The 26,619-nt window shown below is 54.0% G+C and overlaps 1 protein-coding gene across 1 annotated transcript; it reads left to right on the forward strand.

Annotated features, from left to right (window-relative positions):
• HPN (hepsin) lies at positions 1–11,371 on the forward strand. The gene is made up of 11 exons (XM_079724067.1): positions 1–754; positions 843–884; positions 5,995–6,124; positions 6,194–6,316; positions 6,454–6,494; positions 6,901–7,066; positions 7,168–7,358; positions 10,076–10,171; positions 10,365–10,507; positions 10,690–10,854; positions 11,037–11,371. The coding sequence occupies exons 1-11, from the start codon at positions 589–591 to the stop codon at positions 11,073–11,075; spliced, it is 1,302 nt and encodes a 433-aa protein (XP_079580193.1). The 5' UTR covers positions 1–588; the 3' UTR covers positions 11,076–11,371.
• Positions 11,372–26,619: the final 15,248 nt, after the last annotated feature.

The following is a 26,619-nucleotide window of genomic DNA, read 5'->3' on the forward strand; positions in this document are numbered from 1 at the left end:
TTTACACACATGAGAATGTGAGCTCTGTGAGAACCAGCATCTCATCCGTCTTGTTTTGGGATGTGTCTCCAGAGCCTAGAATGGTGCCAGGTACTCAGTGGATGCTCAATAGGACAATGAATGAATAAAGCCCCATTTTACTGATGAGAAAACTGAGGCCCAGAGAGGTGAAGGGAGTTGCCCAAGACCACACAGCTCTAATGATTTAAAGGCATTTATTGACCAATAAAAAATGAAAAAAAAAATAAATAAAAGTATTTACTGAGAACTTGCTATATGCCAGCCACTATAGCACAGGGAGGATGAAGGAAATACAGAAGGAAATACAGAAATACAGGAAGGAAATACAGAAGCGCAGCGTCACTGGGGAGGAGAAATCCCTTAAGTGCCAGGAATATAGGTAGGGAGGGCGGCAGCTGTCCCAGCCACGGCTCTTCCCAGCTGGAACCCTTGGGGGGCTGGACACCTGATTGTCCCCGCCGCAGGGGAGGGACGGCCCTGCCAACTGTTCACCCGAGGAAACTGGGCCCAGGGCAGGGCAGGCTCAGGCGTGCTAAGTTGGCCTGGGGGCAGGGCAGAGCTGGCCCCATGCTCAGATCTTGCCACAATGAGGACAGACCTGGCAGTGGCCCCAGCATGGTGTCTATTGCAGGTGGCCGGACTGTGCCATGCTGCTCTGGACCCAAGGTGGCAGCTCTCACTGTGGGGACCGTGCTGCTCCTGACAGGCATCGGGGCAGCGTCCTGGGCCATTGGTGAGAGTGGACGGACCCCTGCGCCTCTTCCCTCCCCTGCCCCCTGCAGTTCCCAGCCTACCTGCCCTCACCTCTGCCTTCTCTGCAGTGACCGTTCTACTCAGGAGTGATCAGGAGCCGCTGTATCCAGGTGAGTAGAGCATGCTGAGACCCTCTGGGGAGCCCTGGAGGAAACCCGTACCTGGTGGGAACTCAATGAAAGGATTTTTTTGAATGAATGCATGAATGCCTGCAGGAATGCTGGTAGTGTTCATGCACTCGTATTGTTGCTCTAAACACTTCACTTGTCTAACCCAGTGTTTTTCAGACCCTAAATGTGTTACCCGTTAGTGCGTCATGAAATTAGTGAGCTGAAAACCACACTTTAAAAAGTATGAAATAGATTTAAAAAATCAGAGTGCATCTCTCTCAGTAAGAAGTTCTGTTAAGCTCTTCTTTTGGTTTTATGAGGGTGGGACCGTTATTCTCTCCATATTACAGATGGGGAAACTGAGGCTTAGAGCAATGCCATAGTTCACCCCAGAAAACAGACGTTCAAGGCTACATCGTAATGTAAAAATGTGTTTCTTATTACGGAACGTGGTCAAAACATGTTTGAGAGGTACTGTATGAATTCAGCCAACCTTTTTCTAGCTCTCCTTGGAGGTAGCTGCTGTTATTATCCACATTTACAGATGTGGAAAGTGAGGACCAGAGAGGACACGCAGCTGGTAAATGATGGGGCCACGAATAGCTCTTTGACTTGACTGGTAGAGATGTATCTGCATGCAGGTGGGAAGGAGTGGCCACACAAATAGATGCAGAAACTCATTGTGGAATGAATGAATCTTCCCAAATGCCAACTCCAAGCTGCCGTTCTGTGGCTCAGGGCAACAGGAAGAATGGGGAAGTTGGGTGATGGGATGCATTTTTCACTCCCACAAGCCTCATCTAGTTCCATAAAGGACTCAGCTCACATTAAGAGCAGAAATGAACATCTAGACAAGGAAAGCCACCATCAAGGTCAACCACCACAGTTGACACTTAGAGAGCATTTACATGTGCCAGGCACAGGCCTCAGGGCTTTGCAGGTATTGATTCATTAAATCCTCCCCGCAGCCCATTTTAATATGGGGAAATGAGGCTTGGAAAGACCAAGTGACTTGCCTCAGGTCACTGGGATGGGAACCAGGCAGCCTGGATCCAGCTCTTGTGTAGAACTATTATACTCTATTGTTTCTCAAGAAACAGCCAAGTGAGTTGCCATAGTGACGGCTAACGCATGCCAGGCCCTGGCTGCAGCCTTTGCACAAGAGCCCTGTGAAGTCGGGGCCATTATCATCATCCCCATTTTGCAGATGGGGAAACTGAGGCCCAGTGAAGTGAACTGACTTGTCCAAGTCCACACATTGAATAAATGGCAGGGCAGAGGGGTCATGCACTTCCCAGAAGCTCACTACTGCCACTGGGCTAAAAGGAGCCAGGCTCCAAGGCTCCTAGGGTGTGGGCCCCTCTCCATCCTCACCTCATGCTTGCTTCCGGTGCCCTTCAGGCTCCAGCGCATGGGCAGCTCTCACGCCCTCGAAGGACCCTCCCTGCACCACCTTCTTTCCCGCTCACACCCCGAGGCAGGTTTCAGGGTCCTGCACCATCACTGCTGAGCTGAGGCTCACACCTGTCCTGCCCTCTCTGGTTCTCAGAGTCCTCATCTGGAAACTGGGAGTGAGAATTAGAGGAGGTAATGATCCGTGCAACACTTGACTCTCAGCCAACGTGGTTAACATGGGCTTTTGTGTCTCATGCTTCAGGCTGTAACTTTCCTGAGCAGGGCCTTTCTGCCCCCAGGCTCCACACCGCCCCCCCACCCCACCCCGCTCCCCACAGCCATCCTGCTGCCCCTGGTAAAACCCTCCTCACACTCGAAGTTCATGATTTACTCCTGGTGAATTTCAGGAGGGCAGGGGCATTTTGTTTATTGCCCCAGACAGTGTCGGGCACATAGTAGGTGCTCAGGAAATCTTTGCTTAATGAATAAGCATGAGGACAGATCGCTGACATGAACCAACTTGTCCTGGGCCTCCAGCTGGAAAGTAATTAGGCCATGATTCAGACCTGGCTCTGGCCAACGCCAGCACCGTGCCCTTCCATTATACTCGAGTTTTTCAAAAACGTTGGGAAATTACAAAATGAACAAACAAAAACAACCCAGAAATGATATCCCCACCTCGCTTTTCTGGGATTTTCACACCTCTAAATATATCAGACAATTTGGTGAGCAAACCAGGTGACCCAGAACATACTTTTTGCATTGCTTAAAATAATACAAACAAGAATAAAGAGTTTAGAAGTGAGAAACAGTGGCACAGAATATAGTTTTAAAAATACTTGGAGGGGGCATTTGATATTCCCTCTTCCCTCCCTCCCCCCTCCCTCCAAATCCATCCATAAAGTGACAATTTTTTCCTAAAACCTCACACTTTCTGGAAATCACATTCCTGGAGCACTGAGAAGTCATTTAAAAATAAGAATTCACTTCCACCCGCAGTTGGTGTTTCAGACCCCAAGTCTTGGTCTGGGAGCTCAGCGGGTGGCGGGCACCACCCAGCAGAGGTACCAGGCATCCCTGGGCCCCCACCTGGAGGCCATGACTAAGGCAAGCCAGCCAGGAAGCTCCTAGTCCAGGCTGTGGGTGAGTATATTTAGGGTGGGGACAGGTAAGGGTCCATGTGAGAGCCACAGAAGGAGCAGGGAGTATGCAGGTAGGCAGGCCTGGGTTCAAATCCTGGCTTTGCAGGTTCTTAGCTATGTTCCCTCGGGCAAGTATAGCCTCTCCAAGGTTCAGTTTCCCCATCTGCAAGATGGGCATAGAAATGGTCTCTACCTTCCAGGATGGTGGTGGGATTCAAAGAACCCCCCAGATATGACACATAGCATGGGGTCAGCCCACTGACATCCCCAGGAAACATAGCCAGTGTTATTATTAGTGTGCCATTATTGTTTAACCCTCAGGAGGGAAGTCGCTTGAGAGGCTGTCTAGGGCAATGTTAAAAGCTTGGGGTTTGGAGTCACTCAAGCCTGAATGCACATCCTCTGTCTGCCTTTCTCTGTCCTCAGCAGGATAGGGTTCTCCCTGGGAGTCCTGCCTCCCCTCGTCCAGATCTGTGGGGCTGTGGGAAGACTGCTCAGCTTGGGTGTGGCCTCACCAAGTTCTTCCTACGAGGATGCAAAATTGAGTTTGCACCAGATTCACGTTCCCAGAATGTGCTCTCAGAACACCAGCCATGCAGGAGGCTCAGGAGAAAAGGGGTCCACAGCCGATCTTTCCCCAAGCTTACTCCTCCCCACCTTCCCCATCTCAGCCAGTGGCAGCTCCATCCTTCTGGTGGCTCAGGCCAAACACCCTGGAATTGCCCTCAGACCCTCTTTCCCTCACAGCCACATCCAATCTCAGCAGACCCTGTGGGCTCCACCCACAAAGTCTATCCAGAATCTAAACTCCGCTCCTCCACTGCCCCCACCCTGGCCCAGCCTCCATGCTCTCCCTCCTGGACCATCACACAGCCTCCTCCCTTGTCTCCCTGCTCCCATCCCGCCCCTACAGTCTGCTCCCCACACACAGCCAGAGGGAGCCTGTGAAGCCCTGAGTCAGATCAGGGCCCTCCTGGCTCAGAGCCCTCCTCTGGCCGCATCTCACTCCTGGTAAAAGCCAAAGTCCTAGTGTCAGTCTAGTCTTGTCTCCCATCTCCCCTCCCCTAGCTCACTCTGCTCCAGCCTCCTTGCTGTTCCTTAAACATCCCCCGTGTCTCCCACCCACCCCCCACCACCTTGGGATCTTTGCACTTGGCAGTTCCTTTGGCCTGGTTCTCTGTTCCCTCACCTGTCTTCTTACCTCCTTCAGATCTTTGTTTGCATACCACCTTCTCAGTGCAGATTTCCCGGCCCACCTGTTGGAAAGTGCAACCTCCTTCCCCTCAATGCCAGCACTCCCCTGCCTCTGTCAAGCTTGATTTATCTCCCTGGCGCCTTCTTTTGTGACACACCATCTATTTGACCTCTCTGTCGTGTTTGTTATGCATCTCACCTATTGGCCTTTGAGCTCCTCAGAGCTGGGGGTTTTGTCTGATTTGTTCATTGCCCAAAATAGAGCCTGGCACATACTGAGTGTTTGCTAAATGTAAATAAATACGGCTAAGGGCTGTGACCTGGCTTAGGTGTGGACAAGGGTCCTCTGACCATTTGAGGAGCAGCCTGTGAGGGGCTGAGGGGAGCATCACTTCTCAGCACAGTAAGCCCCAGGCAGGAGGAATCCCCCCATAAGCTCTCTCCAGCCTTTCTGTGTATCTCCACTCTACCTCTTCTCAAAGTTTGTGATGCTGTGTTTGGTTGGGTGATTTTTTTACTGCTGTCTGTCTCCCCCATTGGTGGACTTTGGTTGATGAGGGCACAGCCCAGGGTTGTCTTGGTCATCTTTATGTCCCCCGGCATCACCCCACACAGGACTGGGCATGGAGTATGTGTCTAGTTAACACTTGTTGAATGAATGAATGAATACTGCATCCTCTGCTTGGAGAGTTATCATGCAATGTAGTGTGTATTCAAGGCTCTGACAAGTCCTGCAGGAAAAGATAGCTATTCTCTCTCTCTTTTTTTTTAAGATTATAGGAAATCCATTTAAATATTTTGGCACTGTGATGTATTAGTCAAGGGTCTTCAGGTTGCAAAAGACAAAAGGAAAATCTAAGAAACTGGCTAAACAAAAAGGGAAATTATTGACTCACTTAAACAACAGTTCTGGGGGTTCTTCAAGCCTGACTCCATCAAGGGGCTTTAAAAATGTTATCAGAAATCTGTTGACTTTCCTCCACATTGGCTCATTTTTCCCCTCCTGGGGGCAAAGATGGGCCCAGGCAGACCCAGCCTCACAAGCCATTCTCCTGGGAGCTTGGTTAAAACAGTTTCCCTCTTCCCAAATCTCCTGGCAGAGTTCCAGGTTTCCAGCTCATGGGCAACCAGCTTAGGAATCCCAGTGGTAGGAGGAAGCCCCCTGGTTCCCCCTGGCGGGGCAGCCAGAGTCCCAGAGACCCCGATCTTTGGTTCAACTTGAGTCATGGGCCCTTCCAGACGCAGTCACAAATGTGGGGGGGCCTGGGGTGCTGCCATTGGGCCTGCGAGGATTCAGGACTAGACCCACGGGGTCGGAGAAGAGGCCGGTAGGGCTCGGGCAGCAAGGCGACCCAGGCGGCGGTCCTGTCTCCCTGCAGTGCAGGTCGGCCCGGCCGACGCTCGGCTCACGGTGTTTGACCAGACGGAGGGCACGTGGCGCCTGCTGTGCTCCTCGCGCTCCAACGCCAGGGTGGCGGGGCTCAGCTGCGAGGAGATGGGCTTCCTCAGGTATCGGGGTGCCCCTGGGGGTGGGGGGCTGGGGGGCGGGGCCGCAGGCCTGACCCCTGCCCCGCCCAGGGCGCTGGCCCACTCGGAGCTGGATGTGCGGACGGCGGGCGCCAACGGCACGTCGGGCTTCTTCTGCGTGGACGAGGGGAGGCTGCCGCACGCCCGGAGGCTGCTCGAGGTCCTCTCCGTGTGGTGAGGAGGGCGGCGGGCAGGCAGGGCGCGCACCGCCCCCGCTCGCACACCCGTGCTCCCCCGCTGTGCCTTTCTTGCCTTTTAATTGGCCTCTCTTTTTGTCTCCCTCTGTGTCCCCATCCCTGTCTCTTCCACAGCGACTGTCCCAGGGGTCGTTTCCTGGCTACCATCTGCCAAGGTGAGACCCTGAAACTCAGAGTCTTCTTCTGAGATCCCCCCGAGGGCAGGGCCACATCCCATCAGATACCCCCAGGCAGGCCTTATCCTCTTAGATCCTGCAAGGATGGGGCTGTGTCTTCTCAGATCTCCCTCCCCTCCTGGTAGAGCCATGTCCCTCTAGGTCCCCACGGGTCTGTGTCTCCTCATATCTCCCTCCCTCCCGGGTGGAGCCATGTCCCCCTGGGTCCCCCAGGATGGGGCTGTGTCTCCTCAGACACCCTCCCCCAGGGTGGAGCCATGTCCCTCAGACCCCTCAGGCTAGGATCGTGTCCAGTCACTCTTTGCAGAGTGGCGCATGACCTCTCAGACCCCCTAAGGCAGGGGGTCCAGGCCTCCCACTGCCCCGACTGCCCCCTCTCCCACAGACTGTGGCCATAGGAAGCTGCCAGTCGATCGCATTGTGGGCGGCCAGGACACCAGCTTGGGCAGGTGGCCATGGCAAGTCAGTCTTCGCTACGATGGAGCACACCTCTGTGGGGGGTCCCTGCTCTCCAGAGACTGGGTGCTGACAGCCGCCCACTGCTTCCCTGAGTGAGTGTCTCCCACGGCGCTGAGGGGGGAGGCTGGGGAGCGGCAGGGTCGGGGAGGCTGTGCCCAAGCAGGCTGCCACCCTCCCCTCCTGTCCCTGGTAGGCGGAACCGGGTCCTGTCCCGATGGCGAGTGTTTGCCGGTGCCGTGGCCCAGACCTCACCCCATGGCGTGCAGCTGGGGGTGCAGGCAGTAATCTACCACGGGGGCTATCTCCCCTTTCGAGACCCCAGCAGTGAGGAGAACAGCAATGACATTGCCCTGGTCCACCTCTCCAGCTCCCTGCCCCTCACAGGTAAGTCTGGGGCTGTTCCTTGGCCTGGGGACGCCAGGGGCCAGGAGGACAGAGGAGGGGGCTGGGGCATAGGAATCCATGGTGATGAGGGAAATGACCTTGAGGGGCACACACTGGGCATTCATTAGATGGGGACAATTGGTACAGCCACTTTGGAAAACCATGTGGCAATTCCTCAAGCAGTTCAACACAGAGTTACCATTTGGCCCGGCAATTCCACTCCTAGGTACGTACCCAAAAGAAATGAAAACACATAGCTACACCAAAAGTGGTGCACGAGTGTTCAGACCAGCATTATTCCAAAAGGTGGAAACAACCCAGACGTCTACCGTCTGACACATGGATAAACCAAACGTGCTAGATCCATACAATGGAATGATACTAGGCCATAAAAAGGAATGAAGTCCTGATTCATGGTACACAATGGATGACCCTGGACAACACTGTGCTAAGAAAGAAGCCAGGCCCAAAGAGCCACATACTGTATGATTCCATTCTTATGAAATATCCAGAACAGGCAAACCTGTAGAGATAGAAAGTAGATTAGTGGTTCCCCAGGAGTGGGGGCGGGGCATGGGGATGTCGGGAGGTCATAGGTAAAAGGGTGATGAAAATGTCCTAAAATCAACTGTGATGGTGGTTGCACCTTCCTATTGCCAGGCAGCCTAGTACCTATATCTAAAACCTCTCTAAAAACCATTGACTTGTGCACTTTAAGTGGGTGAATTGTGTGGTATGTGAATTATATCTCAGAAAAGCCATTACTCCCCCCCCCAAAAAAAATGAGATGAAAAAATTTTAAGTATATGAATGAATCAGAAAGTCAGGCGTTATCCGTGTTACAGTTCTCTGGAGCATTTCCTTGCTCTCAATGAGAAAGATTCACTTGGGTGCCAATGTGTCTTTAATACCTCATCTACACATGCCTTTTGGATTAAGAGCAGGCCGTGGGCTTCAGCTTTCAGAAGGCCACTCTGTAGTAGGAATAGTAATAATGATGATAAAAATTAAAAAAATAGTAATGGTGATGATAACGAAGTTACAATAGCGATGATGATGAGCCTTCAGCAGGCAACAGTATGATGATAATAATAATAATGAAAGAATACAATAATAATGATGATAGGATGAACTTCAACACCTGCACGCCCCTCCTGTGTGCAGCCACTGCCCTCAGCATGTCCCAAGCATGCACTCATTTCATTGTCCCAACAGCCCGGGGAGAGTTGGTTCTCTTATTATCCTGTTTTTTTTTACAAGGGGAAAGGTCCCAACACAGAGAAGGTACATAATGCCCCCAATTCCCACAACTGGCAAATGGCAAAGGTTTGAGCCCAGGCTGCCTGGCGCTGGAATCAGTGCCTGTAAGCCCCTGGCTGTGCTGCCAGGGAAGTCAGTACTATTTGGTTTGCATTTTTCTTATTTTTATGGTTATTTTTCTTCTGAATGATCCATGATGCTGGTTTTCCATTTAAGGGAGCGATACATGTTTTTCTTTTCTTTTTTCTAAATTAATTTTTTTATTGGAGTATAGTTGCTTTCCAATGTTGTGTTAGTTTCTGCTGTACAGCAAAGTGAGTCAGTTATACCTACACATATATCCACTCTTTTTAAGATTCGATTCCCATATAGGTCATTGCAGTGCACTGAATGATACATGTTTCTCTTTAAAACAAAATAAACCCTTCTCTTTAGTGAATGGAGTGAGAGGGTTAAAAAGATTGAAGTGGGGAGGCATCCATGGGGCACAGGTGGATGGGGTGGGAGGGGCCTGGGTTTGAGACACACGGCTGAGGGGTAACAGCATGGGCTTTGGGGTCAGGTACTAGCCAGCTCTGTGATCTTGAGCGCGTGGCTTCACCTCTCTATGCCTCAGTTTCCCTCATCTGTTAAACGACTTCTGAGGGTTATTGAAATGATGAAAAGGGTTAATCTGAGTCAAGAACCTACAGCAATGCCAGCGTTCAGTTAATATTAACAATCATTGCTATTGTCGCTGTTTTTTACTATTACTAGTTACGTGAACATTTCCTATTCGCCAGGCATGCTATTCAACGCGCCACCGATTTCTCACTATACACCTCTGGGGGGAAATGATTATTCTTTCCATTTTGCACCTGAGAGCTCTGAGCTCAGGGAGGTGAAGTCACCAGCAGGCAGCAGGTAGGGCTGCCAGGACCACTGGTGTGGGTTGTGCACTGCACAAGAAAGTCATGTGTCAGGGATGCCATTCTTACTGTGGACAGGGTGGACTGGTGTGTTTATTATGATGATTTTTTTGACAGGTGGAAGTCCAGCATCTCAAGATAGTACCTTGTAAAATTTCTCACAGAGGTACCCTCTAGGCAGGGGCAGCCCCATGGGCCATGGTTAAGAATACAGGCTTGGAAATTGGGCCAAGCTGGGTTCAAATTCTGGCTCTGCCATCGACTCATTGACTCATTCTGAGGCTTTGGACAAATGACATGGCCTTCTTTTCCCCTCTTTAAATGGGGTACTAATAGCTCCTACCTCCCTGGGCTGATGGGATATTAAAGGAACTCACCCAGGAAGGTGACTAGTATATCATGAGCTCTCAGTAGAAGGCAACTTCTGCTGCTGCTGTTGTAAAAGAACAGAGGGAAGGGTGGGCCGGGGGCACCAGGGGCAGCTGGCCTGAGGTCTGTACCAGGCAGGGCAGGCCGGCAGGGGTGGGACCAGCGTGGTCTCTCTCACAGAGTACATCCAGCCTGTGTGCCTCCCGGCTGCTGGGCAGGCCCTAGTGGACGGCAAGATCTGCACCGTGACTGGCTGGGGCAACACACAGTACTATGGTGAGTTCCGCCCTCTGCCTGTGAAGTCACACTTAAGGGAGTCTCCGATCCGGGCTGGGGAAGGGCCGTTGGCCTGCTTGAAGGCCTCATGGCCCAGGGGTGTAGGGGCACTAAGGAACCCGGGTGGGCACCAGGAAGGAAGGGGGGTGTGCATGCCCCCCAGCTTCGTCCAGCCTTGCCTGCACACCCCCAGGCCAGCAGGCGGGGGTACTCCAGGAGGCCCGAGTCCCCATAATCAGCAATGATGTCTGCAATGGCCCCGACTTCTACGGGAACCAGATCAAACCCAAGATGTTCTGTGCTGGCTATCCTGAGGGTGGCATTGATGCCTGCCAGGTGAGGGACAGGGAGGGGCAGCCCGGGCCCCCGCCTCTCCGGGGGTGGAGACACATGGCAGTGGGTGGTCAGGCTCGCTACCTCAGGGCCAGAGCGCTCTGAGACCACAGCCCACAATCGTCCGAGGAGGGCCTCTCGGCTAGCCATCTTGGCTTCCAGCCAGGCCTTCCGTCCCCTACCAGGGCGACAGCGGTGGCCCCTTCGTGTGTGAGGACAGCATCTCTCGGACGCCACGTTGGCGGCTGTGTGGCATCGTGAGTTGGGGCACCGGCTGTGCCCTGGCCCAGAAGCCAGGCGTCTACACCAAAGTCAGTGACTTCCGGGAGTGGATCTTCCAGGCCATAAAGGTGAAATTTGGGCCCAGATGGGAGCCAGAGGGTGGGAGGGTTTGGGACTCTGAGGAGGAAAGGGAGCCAGGGTGCCCTAGGGAAAGGATAGCCTTCAAAGGGCTCCTGGGGAGGGGAGTTCAGCTGTGGGACTTTGGGGGAAGCCTCTCAGACCTTGGAAGCCCCTAGTTGTCTTTCCCCAGACTCACTCCGAAGCCAGTGGCATGGTGACCCAGCTCTGACCTGTGGCTTCTCCTCGCTGTGCACGCCTGCAGGGCCCAAGCTGATCTAGGTGGCTCCAGCCCCACATGATGGGGTTCACCCTGGGATGGAACATTTTTCTTCTTGGGCCCAGCCCACAGGTCCAAGGATACCCCTCCTCCAAGGTCCTCCACAGTGGCGGGCCCACTCAGCCCTGGGACCACCCGAGCCTCACCCTTCTGACCCACATGTAAATATTGTTCTGCCATCTGGGGAGTCCCATCTAGTGCCCCTGATGACAGGATGCTCTTTAAATAATAAAGATGGTTTTGATTAATGTGGTCTCTGAGTTTGCAAATGTAAGCAGCAAATGAGGACATTTTGGGGGGATGGAAGAGAGCAGTTGGGCCTGGCAAACATCAGACAGGGAGTATGATCCTCCAGTTCCTGCTGGCTTAAGAGAAAATATCTTAATTGGTTCACCTAACTGGAAATGCTCTGGAGCGTCTGGCTTCAGGTACTGCTGGATCCAGCTGCTGAATATTTTTCATCAGGACTGTGCCTCACTTCCTCTCTCACATCTGCTTTTCTGTGTCAGCTTCATTTCCAAGCAGGCTCCCCTACAGTCAGAGACAGAGATGTCCCCCCAACCCACCGAAAGTCTTATATGCCATGGATGACTTAACAGCCACAGTGGGAAAAGAATCCTTCTTTCCCATCAGCTACAACAAAAAAGTCCCAGGCCTGGCTCTCCCTGGACGGATTTGGGTCACATGCTCATCCCTTATCAAATCACTGTGCACCTGTGCGTGAGGTGGGGAGGAGGTTTGACTCTCAGGAACTACATGACTTGAGCGTGAGGGGTTCTCCAAAGGAAAATGGGTTGCTCTTTGAGAAAAAATGGTTGTAGATGCCCAGTGAAAAAAAGACATCCACTGTGGATCAACATGGGAAGAGGGCCCTGTAGGGAGGAGGCAGGAGCACCAGGCCCTGTGAGCACAACCTGAGACCCCCATCTTTTCATCTGGGCTGGAGGTTGTTCTCAGTTTCCCCTGGGACCCACTCTGTTCCCTAGAACATCTGCAGACCTTGCTGGGACACCAATGGCCACCAGGGGGCGCAACTACCCCCCAAACTACGGGACGTTAAGGAGTTTCTTTGGTAGTCTTGTCCAGGTGCTGGACACCAGATGCTCTGCAGGAAAACACCCACCAGGTGCCTGTTTCCCATGACTTTCTTTTCTCTTTCTTTTCTTTTTGGCTGCGCCGTGGGTCATGTGGGACCTTAGTTCCCCAACCAGGGATTGAACCCACACCCCCTGCATTGGAAGCGCAGAGTCTTGACCACTGGGCTGCCAGGGGGTCCCTCCCATGACTTCCAATGATAAAAATTAAATGTGTTGCTCATCAGCTACAAGCCCCCAAGCAATTTCCTAAAACACAGGAAAGCCCCTTTGAATAACATACAGACTATCCATTTAGAAAATGCTCCAAGCATCCCTCCCTGGACCAAACTCTTAGGATTTGGTGATCCCCACCATTACTTTGTCCATCAGGAACGCCCCAGCCCCACATCTCCATGCAGTTTTCCAAACGTCTGCATGCTGCTGCACTGTTCTACCCATCATATTTTGGAGATATAATTCGAGACTTGACCCACACGTTGCTTTGTTAGAAACATATTGAGTTACGGGGATGGGACTGTAAATTTTCCTTTGTTGTTGTTAGCTGAAAAATGTACTGTATGTGTGTTTTATGAAGTTTGGGGACTCTGAAAGAACATGGTCCACTTTGGGGATTCTGAGCAGATACGACCATGTCCTGGGGGTTCCGAGGGGACACAGCTCACCCTGGCAGGGAGGGGGCCAGTCTGAGTAGACATGACCCTGCTCTGGGTGGGACTGAAGAGGACATGGCCCCGCCCTGAGAGACCTGAGGGGCTGCAGCCTGATTCTAGGAGACATGGTGGAAGTTTGGACATTAAAAACCAACGGGTCGTCCACTGGGAAGATGTCGACCAGGGGACCACTCTGGGTTCTGCGCACATTATTGCTCTTGGAGGGGGGCAGGGGTTGGGAGATTGCGATCCACTCAACAGCCACTCACCAGTCTCCTTTGTTGGCCAGGGGTCGGTGAGCCTGTTTCTCCTGCTGCCACTAACCTTGTCACCCACTCCAAGGAGCCACGCAGATATTAGAAAAATAATAATAACAATCACAGGATTGCTTTGAAGCTCTGCTAGGATCTTGATCTTCAGAAAGATCAAATATCAAATCTCTTTCTTCCATGTCATTGCTGTGTATCTCCGACCCAGAAGTAGTTGGCCCATCTGATCTAATTTATGTAACCGCCTCAGGAATACAAGCAAGGCTTTGCATTCATGGTGAGTGTTTATATCTGAATATTCACTTTCAAATATAGAAAGCCTGCTGGATGTAACTTGGAATGGAAAGCTCCATATGTGGTTTGTAAGTTGGCATTCTCCCAGTCAAGTTGAAGGAGAAATGTACAGTTATTTTTCCACCATGGTTATTCTGCAAGTAAATTGCCACCATAATTAACAATGATTGTGATGGCCATGATATCTGTATTCAGAAATAATTATTCTGAATGTTCAAATAGTGCTGTAAGTAGAGAATGGATTTTAGTTTCTGCACAAAAAGTAATACTATTTAAATCCTGCAGTTATTTTGTGAGCAGCTGTCCCAGTTCTACTGCTGCATAGCAAACTGTCCCAAACTTTGTGGTGTAAAATAGCAGCAAGCCAGGAGGGCTGTGAACCTGCTCAAGGTGGCACATGTGAGAGGGTAAAGGTAAGACTGGGACCATGACCAGGACATCTCAGGAGATGGTACTGAGCCTCCCACTCCCCCTCGAGTGACCACCCTCTCGGGTGGCCAGGCTTGGACACAGCCCCCCAGGATTTCCCTGGGCCCCCAGGGAAACTTGTTGTTTCCAGATGCTGGGGGTCTTCTGGGGATGAAGACGGGAGGCCTTAACCAAAGATTGCTCAGAGTGGGGAGAAGGGTACGGGGCCACTCATTCATGCTGGGTGGGAGGGAGCCTGCAAATCAGGGCCTCTGTCCTACCGGGTTTGACCATGTGAAGGACTAGCTTGGGTTTGGGGAGCCAGAGCAGCGGCTTGGGGATCCGCACGTTGAAGATGGAGTCCCCACTTTCTAATTCTGAACCTCGTCTGCCAGGGCAGCCCCCAGCGATCTCCACAGGTGCACAGTCTGAGCCCCCGTCGCCTGCCCTTTATTCATCTTTCCAGGTGGATCTCTCCTTCTGACGGTCCATCCCCCAGTCATGTTCCCAAATGCCCAACTATGAGTTTCTACCACAGACTCTCCCATCATTCTCTGCAGATGTCCCCACTGGGCCCCTTCGTCTCCCCAGGTGCACATCTCAACCACGCCCCCTGCCCATGCTCCCTTAGGATCGGGGAGGCTGTGAGTTCATCTTTAACCTGCTGGGGAGAGAGCTACGGCTTGCTTGACCCGGGCTCTGGCCTGCTGATGGGGTGGGGAGTTCCTCCAGGGCCTGGATGCCTGTGACACAACCCTGCCCCCTGGGAAAGCCTTGGGCCACCTCCTCTTTCCTTCCTTGCCCCACCCCCACCTGCAGGCCTGGCCCAGCCTCAGCCAGACCGGATGAGAACCAGCATCCCTGGGTGCTTCCCAGGCCCCCTGGATCCATGAACAATGGGTTGATGGAGCTGAGTTACAGGTCCCTACCTGGCCCCCACCTCCGCTCCAGGCATAAGCCAGAGCGGCCAGCCAATCCATGGGGCTACCTTGGGGCTGCTCTGGCTGCTGCTGGTGGGTCAGTGGGATTGGGGGCTCTGGAAAAGGGTCAGCTGTGTTGGGTGGACCCAAGCCCTTAGCAGACACCCCATCCCCTTAGTCCTCAGAACCAAGTGAGCTGGAGCGAGGAGCTCAGAGGTGAGGCTGGACATGCTTCCCAACTTGGTGAGGGGGCAGGGAGGGAGGACCCTAGGGGTCTGAGAGGACATGGCCCTGCCTGGAGACCTGTGGGGACCTGACCCTGACCTTGGAGACTGAAGGGACACGGCCCAATCCGGGGGGGTGCGCGGTGCTGGAGGGACATGGCCCTGCCCTGGGGGGCCTGGGGGAGCCTCAGTGGTCTTGGTGTCCCCAGCCTCTCTCCTGTGCCCCTATGGGCTGGAGCACGGGGACGAAGCCCTTCCTGCTGAAGATGATGGCTTCTTGGAGGAGCTGCAGTGGCAGGAGCCCTTTACACTCTTTGAGTTCACACTCAGGACGGCCTGTGTGAGTGCCCTGACCCCTGACCAGAGGTCCCTGGGCCCCATCTTCACCCTGCCCCCACCCCTGCCTCATCCTGTCTGTATCTGCTCCTTGCTCCTTCTGGGTCCTGGGTCCTGTCCCCCGTCTAATCCCTGACCTGATGACACCCTCCTGCCTGTCTCTTCCTTCCCCACTTCCCCCAGGTCTGCCCCAATGGGCTGGTGTCCTTCAGGGAGCCTGTGGCCCTGTTCACGCCTGAGGCATTTCCCCTGGAGATGGGCCAGGCCTTTGCAGCCCCGTTCTGGGTGGGTGGGTCCGCATCGAGCAGGGGCCATGTGTGGTACCAGCAGAGCCGCCGGCCTGAACTGCTGCAGCGGGCGGCCCAAGGCCTGGCCTATGCCTCCCCCGCGGCCCTCCCACCCCGCGCGCCCTGCTCGTGGCCACCTGGGACCAAGTTCTCTTTTGGGGGACCCTTGGCCCCCAGGTGAGGAAGGGGCTGGGGGAGAAGGACCCAGGCTGGGGTTCTCTGGCCCAGGCCCAGGGAGGAAGGGTCTGCTTCCTGGGCAAGTGGGAGACACCATGAGGGAGAGAGTCAGAGACAGAGGGAAAGAGCGAGAGATAAAAGCAGGAGGGAGATGGGAGAGATGGAGAGACAGAGGGGAAACTGCAGAGAGGGAGAGGAAATGGGTGACAGAGAGGGGAAGACGCAGGCTGGGAGAGAGACGGAGAAGGAAAAACAGAGAGCTAGCAAAAAGGGGAGTGAGAGAATCAGCTGGAGAGAGAGCAAAGGAGGAAGAAAAGGATAGATGGGGGGCGGGGCGGGGAGTGGGAGGGTGGAGGCAGAAAAGGACAAATAGAAAATAGAGACCGAGGGAAAGCGGGAGGGAGGCTGACACCCCTCCACCCCCTTTCTTTGTTACACAACCCAGACTCTGGCTCCCACGCCCTGGTTCCCGCTCTCTAGCCACTGGTTGACCTCACTGGCCATCCAACGTACTAACCCACTGACCCTGCTGCTTCCTCCTCATCCCTTTCCTTCTCCGATTTCACGTTCCCTCCTGTGCCCTCCCTCCCACACACCAAGCAAACCCCGCCTCAGAAGGCTCCCCTCTCCTCTTGCAGTGACCCTTAGGCAGCTGAACACCCCTGGGCCACCTTCTTACCTGGAGTCATGAACTTGAAGAGCCATCTCACCAGGCCCCCAGTACCTTCACTGGCCCCCGCTCCCCTCAGACCAAATCACCTCACTCTCAGCTGTGATGATCTCGCTTCCTATTTCACTGGGAAATGTGGGCAGAAACCCTCTGTGAGCCCCCTCTGCCTTCCAGGCTGTGGTGATGGAAGACGGTCTGTGCTCCTGGCTAAGCCCCACTCCATGACTGTTCCCGAATCTCACCCGGAGATTCTTCCTGCTCTCTCTCTTCTGCATCCGTGGTTCTCAAAGGGGACCTAGACCGGCAGCACCAGCATCATCTGGAAACTTGTTTGAAGTGGAAATTCTTGGGTCACACCCTAGACCACCCCTCTGGGTGGGCCCAGCAGTCTGTTTTAACCAGCCCCTCGGGGACTCTGGCGCTTGGGCCCCACTGATTTAATCCCACGATATCAGTTTGCCCCTTTTTGCTGGCTCCTTCTCACCACATTCCAACAGGATCCGAGCTGTCCCATCTTAAGAAACCTCCCTCGGTCCCTCCTCCCCGCCAGCTCTTGCCCCCTTTCTTAGACGCCCTTTATAGCAAAGGCTCACCAGAGCTGTCTGTGCGCGCTGCCTCCAGGCCCTGTCTTCCCATTCTCTTGAACCTTCTCTGGTCAGGCTTTTGTCCCCCTTCAACTTCATGCCTCCCAAACCACTCTTCCTTTTTTTTTTTTTAAATTAATTAATTAATTTAAATTTATTTTATTTTTGGCTGCATTGGGTCTTCGTTGCGGCTCGCGGGCTTTTCTCTGGTTGAGGCGAGCGGGGGCCACTCTTCGTTGCGGTGCGCGGGCTTCTCATTGCCGTGGCTTCTCTTGTTGTGGAGCACGGGCTCTAGGCGTGCGGGCTTCAGTAGTTGTGGCCCGCGGGCTCAGTAGTTGTGGCGTGCGGGCTCTAGAGCGCAGGCTCAGTAGTTGCTGTGCACGGGCTTAGTTGCTCCATGGCATGTGGGATCTTCCTGGACCAGGGATCGCACCCTTGTCCCTGCACTGGCAGGCGGATTCTTAACCACTGCGCCACCAAGGAAGTCCTCAAATAGTTTCCATTCCCTTTTTTTCTATTTTATTTTTTAAAAGCAGGGATTACCCAATATACCTGTACAGCCTTTAGGTTGAGAACACAGATCCCAAAGTCAGCTGGCCCTGGTTAGAATTCGATCAGCACCGCTTCCTTGCTGGGTGCTCTTGGGAAAGTCACTTAACCTCTCTCTGTGCTTCAGTTTCCCCTTTAACAAAAACAAATGATGCCAATAGTACCTTGCTTGTGGGGTTGTTGTGAGAATCCAATAGTTTAATCGTTCCTGGCAATACAGTGAATGCTGTCAAGTAGTAGCTGTCATTATTCGACTGATTTATACTCTTCACCTTAGGGAAAGACACTGCACTGATGTCACTCTGCCCTCAGATCAGAACTACAGGGCTCTGCACCCCGGGGCCCTGTTGGTGACAGATGTTGTTCCAGAGCCCTGAGTCACCCCATCCTGGGGGGAAGTAAGAGTCAGCCTTGCCCAGGCCCTCCCCAGTCCAGCAGGCAGCTGAGGGGTGGCCTGAGCCACCTTCTTACCCCTTTCACAGATGAGACACTGAGGCACAGATGTGAGGCGTCTGGCTCAAGGCCACACAGCTAGAGAGTGGGTTGGAGGCCCTCTGGACCAGACCTTGCCGTGGGCGATGCTGGGGACACAGCAATGACTGACAATGTCCCTGGCTCTGTCCAGTGGAGCCCACACTCCGCTGGCGTAGACAGCTGTGCTCAGACAGCAACAACCCAGGGCGGTCGGGGCTGTGATGGGGGAAGCGCAGGCAGAGTCACTGGGGCTCAATGAGGGACACTTCGGGTTCTGTGGGAGCCCTTGGGAGGGGTCCAGGCCAGCCTGGGGGGTAAGGGGAAGTTTCCAGAGGAGGGGACATCTGAACTGAGGCCTGAATGACCTCAGTCATCCCTGGAGAGGGATGAGGCTGCCCATGGGCCAGGGCTGGGCCCACAGGGCATTGAATGACAGACATGGAGTGAGGGCTTTATCCTGACGGCCTGGGACCCGCTAACTCATGGAACCCAGGGACTCCCCCACCCCAGTCCCTGCACCTCTCAGGAGTGAGTTCAGTGTCCCTCAAACAAAACCCCTTTTTGTCTAAAGGAGGTAGCCCATTGCATGTTCCAAAGGCCAGCATAAGGGACTGGTGGGGGGGCGGGGGGAAGCTGGGGGTTCTGCCCTCCCTGGCCTGCCCCTCTGTACCAGGGTTCTTGGCCTTCCCCAATCAATAGAAATTGACTAGAGGCCAGACAAGAAATTCAGGCAAGGCTTTATTGGGGCCCCTGCTGCAGCAGTGGGGAGCAAGAACAAACAACAGGTTCCCTTGCTTGCTCGCTCCCTGAGCAGGGGGGCAAGCTTGTTCCTTATATGGGGTGAGGGTAGGGGTGTGTCCAGGGGTCAGGCAGGAGGGCTGGCTTAGGTGTTTTGCCCACCCCTTAGGTGGTGTTGAGTGCAGGAGGCATGCACAGTACCCTGCTTTTGCTCCTGACACCCTGTTTTTGCTCCAGGCTCTTCAAAAGTGGCAGTTGGGTTTTTTGGTCTCCTTGTATCTTTTGGGTCTAGAATTTGCCCCAACTGTGCATTCACGCAGTTATTTCAGTCCCATACGATTTCTTTGTATTTTATTCCTCAAGGAGAGGTGTGTCCAGGTGCAGGCATTGCAGCACTGCAGCAAAGGGTCCCAGGTCCCAGTCTGTCTCACCTCCTCCCAAAGCCAGAGACAAGCCCTGAAGTCATTACTCACTTCACAGTAACCAAACCTAATGTTAATTGAACAACTACTAAGTGCCAAGCAGTGTTTTTGGCTAGGGACTCAGTAGTGAGCAAAACGGACAAAACCCTGCCCTAAAGCGGCTGACATTCCAGTGAAGAAGACAGAAGAGGGCAGATAGATACACAGATGAAAGAGGGTGCCAGCAAAATGAGGCAGGGTGGGGTTGGGGAATGCTGGGGAAGGGGCACGCAGTATGAAATATTGGGGTCAAGGATGGCCAGCGTGTGGGGAAGTGCCATGGGAGGGAAGGGAGGGGGCCACATTGATTGAGGGAGAACATTGCAAGTATTGGGAACCCAGGGAAACGGCCCAGGGAGGGTGCAGGTACTCCCCCCGTCCCAGGGCTCTGGGCACCCAAGAGATGAACTTTTAGCTGAAACACTCCCCTGTCCCACTCCAGAGTATTTCTCTTTTCTCCTGAAGGGAGAGGCTGGCAGGGGCTGGTCCGGCAAGGGACAGGACGTGAGGCTTGGCGGTGTCCATGCTGAGTCCCCGTGACCCCCCAGCTGTCAGCAGGACATGGGGGGGCTCCGAGCCCTGCCGGGACAGGCCCTTCGGGGGAGCAGCTCTACAGAGTTCTGGCGAACCGCTCCAGGCCCTTCGCCGAGTGCCACTGGTACGAGGACCCCGTGTCCTCCATGCGGGCCTCCGTCTTTAACCTCTGCCAGTACGGCCCTGGCAACCGCATGCTGTGTGCTGCCGGAGGCCTACGCCGAGCTCTGAACCCTGCATGGCGTCCACCTGCCTGAGTGGCGAGCCAGCCTGGGATGCAGTAGGTGCCTCTTCACTTCTGACCAGGACCTCACCCCTTGGGCAGCTAGGATGTCCCCTTCCTCGGCTGATTTGAAACCCCTCACCCCCAGGGAGACCCCAAACCCTCTGGGATGGCGGCCCAAACCTCAAACCAGAATCAGGGCTCCTCTCAGTCCCTGTCTAATCCCCGCTCCTACCTCTCCGTACTTGATCCTGAGTAGTCCTCATTGTTCATCAGGTGCCATGATTTTATTTTAATTTTTTTTGCGGTACACGGGCCTCTCACTGCTGTGGCCTCTCCTGTTGCAGAGCACAGGCTCCGGACGCGCAGGCTCAGCGGCCATGGCTCACGGGCCCAGCCGCTCCGCGGCATGTGGGATCCTCCCGGACCGGGGCACGAACCCGTGTCCCCTGCATCGGCAGGCAGATTCTCAACCACTGCGCCACCAGGGAAGCCCGATTTGCCATGATTTTTAAGTGACCCATGGATGTGATATTAATAAACCACATGGAGGGAAAGCATTTACCAGGATCAACGGCGATTTCCGAAGTATCCCGAGGTCCATCCCTGCCCCCTCCCCCTCCGCCCCGCCCTGCAACCATCCTAGGTTTTTCTCCCTCTGATTGAGGGATCCAGGGTTTCAGGGTGGTGCCCCTCCCCCAGGTATGGTGTGTCCTGCCAACAGCTACTATGACTTCTGTGGGCCACCCTGCCCAGCCACCTGTGCCAGCCTTAACCCCTCCACTCCCTGCGCTTGTCAGAGCACGGCGGGCTGCTTCTTCTGCCAGGGCTTCGCCCTGAAAGTGGGCATCTGCGTGCCACACACTCTCTGTGGCTGCTGCCCGCAGGGCTGCTACATCCTTCTGGGTGCTGGGGTGCTACCCATGGCCACTTGTGACCAGAGGTGCGTGGGCCACAGGCCTGGACACCCACTCGAGTGCCACCCTCATGCCTGCGGGCCCCACGAACTGTGCCACCAGCACAGGGGTGTTCGGGGCTGCCGCCCCATGCGCTACAGGACATTCTGGCTCTACGGAGACCCTCACCTGCACACGTGCAGTGGAACTCGCCGCCAGTGTTGAGGGCTCGGCCGGGAGACACTGACCGGAACGTGCTGCCACACCATAGCCCCTCTCGCACTCTGAGTGGAGCCCGGGGGTGCCACGTGGGCCCAGCAGGTGGATGGGGACATGGCAGGATGGCGGCTGTCACTGCTGGTGGGACAATTTTGGGGGGTCCAGGTAGGCATCGGCCAACTCATAATGAACATGAATAACAACGGGCTGACAAAATGGTAGCCCAAGGGCATTCTCTTTGGAGACAGATACTGGGGTTCTGACGCCCTTAGAACTGGGCAGAGGGTCCCTGCCCCAGCCCAGCAATTCAGAGGTCCCGCTCCGGACACCTCTGACTGCATCCCTCCCCATGGGTGGCGGAGTCCAAGGCCCTTTGAGAAGTGCCCCTAGGAGCCTGCTGTCCCTCCCAACCCCTTCTAGATCTTGCACCAGAGAATGGACCAGGCAGCGGCAATGAGCCCACGCCAAGGCCCCCCTGCAGGGGAAGGTGGAACCCAACTGGGCTGAGGAGGGCAGGCTGGGTTGTATGAATACGCAGGACCTCTGCCAGGGCTGGAAGGTAGGAGGCGGGTCTGGGGCAGCCTGTCCTTCGGCGCCGTTTCCTGTCCAGGAACCCTGAGGAGTCACACCTGGCCTCTCTGGGCATTAGGAAGGTCCTGGTGTCAAGGCAGGAGGAGAGAATGTATTTCCTTTAGCAGTTTGGCAGCTGAAGACATATAAGATGTGGGCCTCCATTTATACTCTTGTTCTGGGCCCACAATTTAGGGACAAATGGACACCGGGCCCACCCTGTATTAGTCTATGCTCTAGCTGGCAATGGGGTAAAGTGGTGAAGTGCGTGGTGCTGGACCTGGAGGCCTGGGTTTGAATCCCACTGTGCCATTTGCTAGTGACCTTGGCTTAGTGGCTTTACATTTCTGTGGTTTGGTTGCCTCATCTGTAAAATGGGGGATCATGGTACTGTGAACACTTATGTGGCCAGACGTGTGGGTTTTGCATTCCAGGCAGTTCTCTGTGGACACCAGCTGGGTGTCTACAATTTAGTTCCATTCTGACCCTCTCTACCTGGGTCAGCATCAGACCCCACAGGCTAAAATGTTCAATCTCCCAAGACCGTCCACACTTCAGATGCCAAGCCTAAGTGGTGGGTCCCCATGTTACCCACACTTCTGTCTGATTTGGCTACAAATCAGGGGTTCCCACAACCCTCTCCTTTGTTTCGATAATTTGCTATAATGACCCTCAGAACTCAGGGAAACACTTACATTTACTGGTTTACTATAAAGGTTCTTACAAATGATACAAATGAACAGCCAGATGGAGAGGTGGAGAAGTACATAGGGCGGGGTCTGTGAAAGGGTCCCGAACATGGGAGCTTCCGTCCCCGTGGAACTGGGATGTGTCATCCTGTCAGCATGTGGATGTGTTCACCAATCTGAAGCTTCCCAAACCCCATAGTTGAAGTATTTTTATGGAGGCTTCATCACATAGGCGTGATCAATCATTGACTTAATCCCTACCCGCCTCTCCTCTCCCCAGAGGAAGGGGGGTGGGTGGGACAGAAAGTTCCAGGCTTCTAATCATAGCAACAAGCTTCTAATCTTGGCTTGATTTTTCGAGGGACCGGCCCCCATCCAGAAGCCCACCAAGCATTGCCTCATTAGAACAAAAGACACTCCTATCACCCAGGAAATTCCAAGGGATTTAGGAGCTCTGTGTACCCGGAACAAGGGTCAAGGACCAAATAGCAAAACAAAAGATGCTCCCTGCACCCCTATCACTCAGGAAATACAAGGGTTTTAGAAGCTGTGTGCCAGAAACTGGGGGCAGAGACAACATATGTATTTCTTAATATGTCACAGGGGCCTACCTGTATGTGAAGATGAAAAGGTATAAATTGCCTAGAACAAGGCATTTAGTAAGGGCATAAGGTGTTTGATAAATAAATCAAACATATACCTGCAAAGGCAAACCAGCTTTCTAGCGATGCTCCACTCCCCACCGCAGAGTAAAGATACAATCTTGAAAAATCTTAAGTCAGGTCACAAGGGTCCTATCTCGAAGCCTTCCCATGGCTCTGTCTTACTCGGAGTAAAACTGTGGCCCATGTGACCCCACAAAACTGGCCTCTGTGACCTCTCTGCCCTCATCTCCTCCGACTCGCCCCCTTAATCACTCTGCTCCAGCCATACCAACCTCTCTGCTTTTCCTCCAACAGCCAGGCAGGCTCCCGCCTCAGGGCCTTTGCACTGACTCTTCTCTCGGCCTGAAACACTCTTCCTGGAGAGGCTCACATATAGCTGATGCACTCTCATTCTCTCAAATGTCACCTCCTCTGAGAAGCCCTCCCTGACCACCCCCATGAAAGGAGCCATCCCTTCCAGTCTCTCTCTATTATAATCCCCCATTTTCTTTCCTTCAGAGTAATGTATCAGTATCTTAACTCAACTTTTCTTTCTTTTTTTTTTTTTTGCAGTATGCGGGCCTCTCACTGTTGTGGCCCCTCCTGTTGTGGAGCACAGGCTCCGGATGCACAGGCTCAGCGGCCATGGCTAACGGGCCCAGCCGCTCTGCGGCATGTGGGATCTTCCCGGACCGGGGCACGACCCGTGTCCCCTGCACTGGGAGGCGGACTCTCAACCACTGCGCCACCAGGGAAGCCCCCTGATTTGTGATTTTAAAGGATTCAATGGATGCCGCGTGGAGAGCGGATCACGGGGTGGGGGGCAGAAGCAGGGGGTCCCCAGAGGGACTGGTATCAGGGCAGGTCTGCCTGACACAACCTGGGTGCCTGTGTTCCAGGTGAACGGGTCCCGACCCTGGCTGGGGGCACTCTCCGGGCCTTCTCCACGTCCTCGGCCATCACAGTCAGGCGGCCCCTGACCTCTCTGTGGCCTTTCACGTGCTCTCTGGGTGACAGCGCCTGAGAACTACACTGGCAACCTCTGTGGCCTGGCTGGTGACTTTCACACGGATACTCAGGATGGCTTCCGTGGCTCCAACAGCACGTGGCTCTCTGATGCCCACGGCTCAGCCACAGGCCTGCCACCCTCTGTTCCTGCAAGACACAGACCTGACAAGGCAGCCCTATTCCAGGCCTTCTGCAGATGCTGGGGCCCGGACAGGCCCTATGGGGCCTGCAGTGAGGACATGGAGCCTCGGATCCACTTGGAGAACTGTGTCCACGACCTCCGTGCCACAGGGGGATCGTGGGAGACTTTGTGTGCTGTTCTGGGGAGCTATGCCCAGGAATGCCAGCAACAAGGCCTCCCCGTGCAGCCCTGGAGGCCCCTGGTGGCCTGTGATGAGTGGGTGTTGCCTGGGGAGGGTCCTTCTCAGCCTGTTCTCACCAGTTGGCCCAATACCACCTCCAGGAAGTCCTCCTAGGTCAGTGCCACCCAAGTAAAGTCACTGCACACCCTGCTGGATAACTGCCCCCGTGAGGACTCTCCCTCTTTAAAATGCTTCACTAAAAATGATAGCTGGGGGCTTCCCTGGTTGCGCAGTGGTTGAGAGTCCGCCTGCCGATGCAGGGGACATGGGTTCGTGCCCTGGTCCAGGAGGATCCCACATGACGCGGAGCGGCTGGGCCCGTGAGTCATGGCCGCTGAGCCTGCGCGTCTGGAGCCTGTGCTCTGCAACAGGAGAGGCCACAGCAGTGACAGGCCCACGTACCGCAAAAAAAAAAAAAAACATAGCTGGGGGACTTCCCTGGAGGTCCTGTGGTTAAGACTCCACGTTCCCAATGCAGGGGGCATGGGTTTGATCCTTGGTCGGGGAGCTAAGATCCTGCAAGTGGTGCAGCACAGCCAACAGTAACAACAAAAACATGACAGCTGACATTGACTGACATCGAATCAGCCAGGATAGTCTAGTTTCCGCTGCAGTAACCAACCAACCTGACATTTCCATTCCCAAACATGACCAAGGGTTAGTCTCCCTCCTACAAATTCCGCAGTATTGTCCAGGACATGATTCAAATTCATTTCCAGCCCGTGATGCCACGCCGGTAGCATGTGCACCCCCTGCTCTTCGATCCTCACCTTGGAAGTCATAGCACTTTGACCAGAACTCGTCGTGGTCCCACTCACCTGCAAGGGCGGGGCTGGGATGGGGAAGCACATGGGCATCCAGTGGCCATAAGGGACTCTACCATATGCATTAGCTCATTCAGTCCCCATAACACCCTGGGAAGGGCTATTATTACCTCTGTTTTATGGATGAGGAAACTGAGTCACAGGGAGGTTCCATAACTTGGGCAAGGTCACTCAGAGAGTCAGCAAGATGCAGGCTGCTTTGATTCCTTCTGCCCTTGGGAGGAAGTGCAAGCCTTCGGCTGAACACCTGAGCCCTCACGTGGACCGACTTGCCCACTCTTCTGACCCCTGTCTGCTGCCGTTCACCTCTCTTTACATTTCCTGATGTGTGTCTACACCCTCCAGGTGGTTGCTTGCTGCTTCTTCAGGGCTCAGAAACCCAAGTGCCAGTGGAGCCAGGCAGGCAAATGGCTGATGCGAATGTAATACTGAGGGGAGACTGCTGTAGAGCACAGGGAACTCTACTCAGTGCTCTGTGGTGACCGAAATGGAAAGAAAATCCAAAAAAGAGGGGATATAGGTATACATATCGCTGATTCGCTTCTCTATACAGCAGAAACTAACACAACACTGTAAAGCAACTATACCCCAATTAAAAAAACATAATGACGGAGGCCAGGCAAATGTGGGAGTACGTCCTTCCTGTGGGGTTGGCGCTGCTCTCCCCAGATGATTCTTGCTAAGTGGGAGTCCAGGCTCAGTGGAACCCAACAGCCTTCAAATCCCAGCTCTGACACTCAGTAGTTGTATGACCTTGGGCAAGTCACTTAACCCCTCTTGGCCCCAGTTTCCTTACCTATGAAAGGGGGTGATGAAAGTCTCTGTCTCCTGGGGTTGCTGTGAGGTGTAAACAAGATGCTATATGAAAAGCAAGCTCCTGGTATCTGCTCACTTATGGGTAGTTCTTTTCATCAGTGAGATGATAATGACCTTGCAAGGTTTGTGGCTAACTCAGTTTTCTTCAGTGAATTCAGGAAGAAGATATTACAAGTATAAAATATAATACCCTGAGGAAGCCTAGAGCAGAGCCCGGTGTAGAGTAAGTGTTCAGGAAATGTCATCTCAGACCATCCTCATCACTATCATCATCTCCAACATCACCATCACCATGATCACCTCCATCATCATCATTACCACCACCATCCTCCTGTCCATCGCCATGATCAACACCATCACCAGCATCATCATCACTCTTACATTACCTCCTGATGATACTCCCACCTTCCCCCTGCTCTTATGACCTGCCCTTGGCCCCCTCAGCCCTCCCTCTGCTCCCTTGGTCCTCTTCTGGTTGGATACTTTCCAGAAGAGCAACACTTGGCTAGTTATTAACTCTCATCTGTCTTCCTTCAGAGCCGGTCTGCCCTCCCCACAGCCACTACAAGCTCT

The sequence above is a fragment of the Hyperoodon ampullatus genome (assembly GCF_949752795.1).
Source record: "Hyperoodon ampullatus genome assembly, chromosome: 18".
In the NCBI taxonomy this organism is placed as follows: Eukaryota; Metazoa; Chordata; class Mammalia; order Artiodactyla; family Ziphiidae; genus Hyperoodon; species Hyperoodon ampullatus.